Source organism: Ixodes scapularis, unplaced genomic scaffold, assembly GCF_016920785.2.
Source record: "Ixodes scapularis isolate PalLabHiFi unplaced genomic scaffold, ASM1692078v2 PGA_scaffold4__175_contigs__length_147842914, whole genome shotgun sequence".
Taxonomy (NCBI): Eukaryota; Metazoa; Arthropoda; class Arachnida; order Ixodida; family Ixodidae; genus Ixodes; species Ixodes scapularis.
Window position 1 is genome coordinate 109,462,694 of NW_024609879.1, and position 4,015 is coordinate 109,466,708.

At 46.4% G+C, this 4,015-nt stretch overlaps 1 protein-coding gene across 1 annotated transcript; it reads left to right on the plus strand.

Annotated features, from left to right (window-relative positions):
• Nucleotides 1-185: 185 nt before the first annotated feature.
• On the plus strand, nt 186-3,386 carry LOC121837835 (N-terminal kinase-like protein). The gene is made up of 3 exons (XM_042293667.1): nt 186-372; nt 2,603-2,678; nt 3,196-3,386. The coding sequence occupies exons 1-3, from the start codon at nt 223-225 to the stop codon at nt 3,384-3,386; spliced, it is 417 nt and encodes a 138-aa protein (XP_042149601.1). The 5' UTR covers nt 186-222.
• Nucleotides 3,387-4,015: the final 629 nt, after the last annotated feature.

Below are 4,015 nucleotides of genomic sequence, written 5' to 3' on the forward strand. Positions count from 1 at the left end.
CCGAGTTCATTTTGCTGCCTTGCAGCGCCGTTCGTTTCCTAAAACCCACACCATTGTGCAGTCTGTGCATGAAAGAATGACTGTACACTTGTGATAAACAGGAAATTCACCATTCGTTAAAGAACTTTAGGTTACATTGGTTGCAAGGAGCACGATTTGGGGCCCCCTCTTTCTACCTTTCAGACGCGCCAGAAGGTGCTGATTGTGGCGTTTGCCCGTGCCATGCGGGACCCCTTCCACCCCTCTCGGATGGCGGCCATCTTGGCCCTGTCGGCCACCCAGGGGTACTTCACCCTGCGGGACTGCGCCTCCAAGGTGCTGCCCGCCCTGTGCGCCCTCACCATGGACCCGGAGAAGACCGTCAGGGACCACGTAAGGGGGAGCTTTTGGTCTGCCTTTTTCGAACGCTTGGCATTTCTAGGGCCGGCGCTCAGTGCTCTTGTGTCCCTGGGATGAGGTGAGCCTCGGCGAAAGGGAGGCATCCCTCCAAATTTAGCAGACAGCGTTCACACGACTTGTTCATGACTTAATTGGTGTGACAGTCGTTATGTAATGCCATGACATTACATGACATCGCGACGTCATGAGACACCATGTGTGACATTGTTGCCAAGTGTTTCATAGCGCTGTAGCTCGAAGCACGTGGAGCAAAAGCTCACGCTGCAGAACCTGTTGATCCTAGGCTCAATCCCCACCCCTGCCCGCTTAGACCTGGATGAGCATCGTACCGGCGTGCATTCATGCATCACTGCTGCATCATGCACATTAACCTCTTGGCCGTTTTTCTGTCCCTCAACTGATTAATTGTGGTCTTTAAAAAAGATTTTGTTCCCTTGAAAATAAAATTTCTAGCCACAAATGGAATGGGAGCAAAATTTGTGCCTCCATCTGTTGGTAGAGCCATAAACTAAGCCATCAGCAATCCTAGGTCGTCTAAGACTGTCGAGTGTGTGAATTGGGGAAAGCAGACGGACCCGTCCCAAACGGTCTGGGGACGTCTTCATGTTTACGGGCTAGGCTTGTCTAAAATGGATAAGGGGTTAAAGACACCAGGCTAGCAGTCATACTGCACTGGTTAAATTTCTAGTCTATAGCATAAACCAGTGTCGCTGCACCTCAAAAGGCAGACTGATCTTACACTGTCTAGACACGAATATCAAATACTTTTTTTTCTTTTTGTGATCATGTGGTGCTACGATGACATGTGACACTGTGACATTATGTGACATATGGTCATGTGATTATGTGCTCTCCTGATGGTCACATGACTGTGACGTTGCGTTGCACTGTGGCATGATGGTGTCATGTGATGTGACCTGACTAAATGTATTGTAACATCACATCACAGAGAAGCTATAAATGCTATGTATTTAGAGCATCTTTGAGATATATCGGGGGTATTCAGACAAATAATATTGAAAGAGCCTTGAAAAGAACCATTTTAGGGAAGAGCCTCAATAGAAAAAAAGGTTTTAAAAGTTTTCTCCTCAGTTGTGGCCACAGCGAATTGCACTCATAAAACGATTGCTCAGTATGTTTCTTTATTGTAAGTCCCCATTTGTGAAACAAGGAACCTGTTCGATATGCTGGCAAAACGCAAGTTGCCTTTCTTTTTCTTTCTTTTGATTTTGTTGGGGGGGTGGTGTTACCAGGGAGCCGCACGAGGTTTGCGTTGACTGTTTTTGAGATGTACCAAAGAGACGAGCCGTTCTTTTCTATAGATAGCTTGATTGAGTGATGATAACTCCGTCAGTTGCACAGTCTATCAATTGGTTATAGAAGTTGTTGAATGAGTGACAGATTGATTATAACTGTCCCATGGAGCTAACCGACGTCATCAGCTTTGAAGCCGCGCCAAATGGCACCTTTCCCTGTCCCAATGAAGAGAAGCCCGTCATCTTTAGCAGAAATCTGATAGATAGGCTCCGCTATGCTGGCGCGCGTCATCAAGGAACGAGGCTCCCATTGAATCTCGCGTGGCGTAGTTCCAAGCTTTCTCCATGGCGGCGCAGCGTACACAGCGGCCCAACCGCTGGTAAGAGGTGCGGCAATGCGGGCCTGGCTGCACAGTGCCCTCGGGCAAACTTCGGAGAGGCTGCACGGCCAAGCTCAGCGCGACACAGCCACTTCACTAGAGCACATGCTCGGCCGTTGGCCACTACTTCAGCCGTAGCGAAACATGGCCATCCACGCCATTACACCGCAGACAAACTAAGGGAGCGGAAGAACGACATTCATGCTTTCGCATTCACACCTCATAAGTGCTTAGGTATCCTCGGACTTTTGGTTGGTTGATAAATAACATGTTTGATTGATGACCATTTCATTAATTTCACTATCATCATGCTATTAATCAATCGACTGATCACATCTTTAATGAGCAGCTTTTGGACGACACATCTTAGCTTAGGTTCCAAAACTACTCCAAGCGATGTTTTATGTAGTTTTGTGTCACTGGATCTGTTAAAACGCCGGGTCTCCTTGTTTATTATACCGTATATACTCACCTGTCATCATCTCATGCTAAAAAAAAAAATATATATATATATATATATATATATATATATGTATATATATTATTATTTATATCTTTTATTTAAAGGCTTTCAAGGCCATTAAGGGCTTCCTCGGAAAACTGGAGAAGGTGTCCGAAGATCCAAGCCTCGCCGAACAGATGGGTGAGTTTTCGTGTCTGTTTGCAAAGCAGCGCTCCTCGGCAACCCTATGTTCGAAAGGATTTCATAATCTTTTCTAACACGGAATGTGTTAAACCGACAGATTATACTCGAGAGTGGGGCTTGACTGACCCACACGTCAAGGTCATCTATGCAATGTAGTCCCATCGGGGCATCATTTACATTCCCTGCTGAATTCAGCGAGACAATCGGTGCATCACTTGGCACCCAGGCGTCGCTTGACATTGTAATGTTACGTGACTTGACGTCGAGCTCAGGTGTCATGTAATGTCACGTGATACCAGAATGTCACATCGTATCAAAAGATCATGTGACAATGATGTTGCATGACATCATGATAGCACACAACATCATAATGTAGCGTGACCTCAAAATGTCACACGACGTGCAAATGAGCTGGGCATGTCATGCGCCCAGCCCCTTTGCAACACATTCTCTGTGTCTTCGAGCCTGGCATATATGATGAAACAATGCTTTAATCTTTCTTTTTCTTATTCAGAGGCGGATGTGAACGCTGCGAGCTCCAGCCTTCCTTCCAGCCTGGCGGCTAGCTGGGCAGGCTGGGCTGTCACCTCTCTCACTTCCAAGTTCTACCGGTCTTCGACAAGTGGAACGGCCTCCGCCACAACAACTGGCACGACCTCGACAGCTGGCGTGGCACCTTCGAGTGACTGTGAGTTCGAACTCTGACCAGAAACAAAATCATCTGCGATGCTGGACCGTACAGCGGGAGGCTCTTGGAACCATTTGGGTCTGCCCGAGGCGATGTCTTGGAGTGGAGTTCTTTTTCAGCATTTAAGGGGGGTTTATTTTATTTATTTATTTATTTGTTTACATTTGATCATGTTGCAAAGGAGTACATAAAAAGTTGAAAAGTGAGCATGGTGAATATGACTCAGGAAACTGCGAGGATGGCAACAGGTTCCAGTCTCTTGTGGTACAAACAGAAACTGATAAGTGACAGTGTGATAGAGTTTTAACATTGAACAGCTAACCTAGTAGCCTCCGAGACAGATAGCGCAGCGTCGTTGGGTAGTTTCTCCTCTTGAATATTGTTTGGTTGTAGAAAAGGGCGTAGAAAAATTTAGCCTGAGGTTTTCTCGAAGGGTAGCTGCCATATTTATTCGAAGATAGGTCGACCTTTTCATGAACAGACGCGTGTGTCTACCTTCCTGCAGAGCCCAAGGGAACCAGTCATTAAGGCTAACTAAAGGAGCCGGCAAATGGCAAAGCTGAGATAACGTTTGTAATAAAAAAAAATTCAATCCACACAGATCTCATTTCTGCGTTCCGACATTATTGGTGCCTCTTCATTCGCT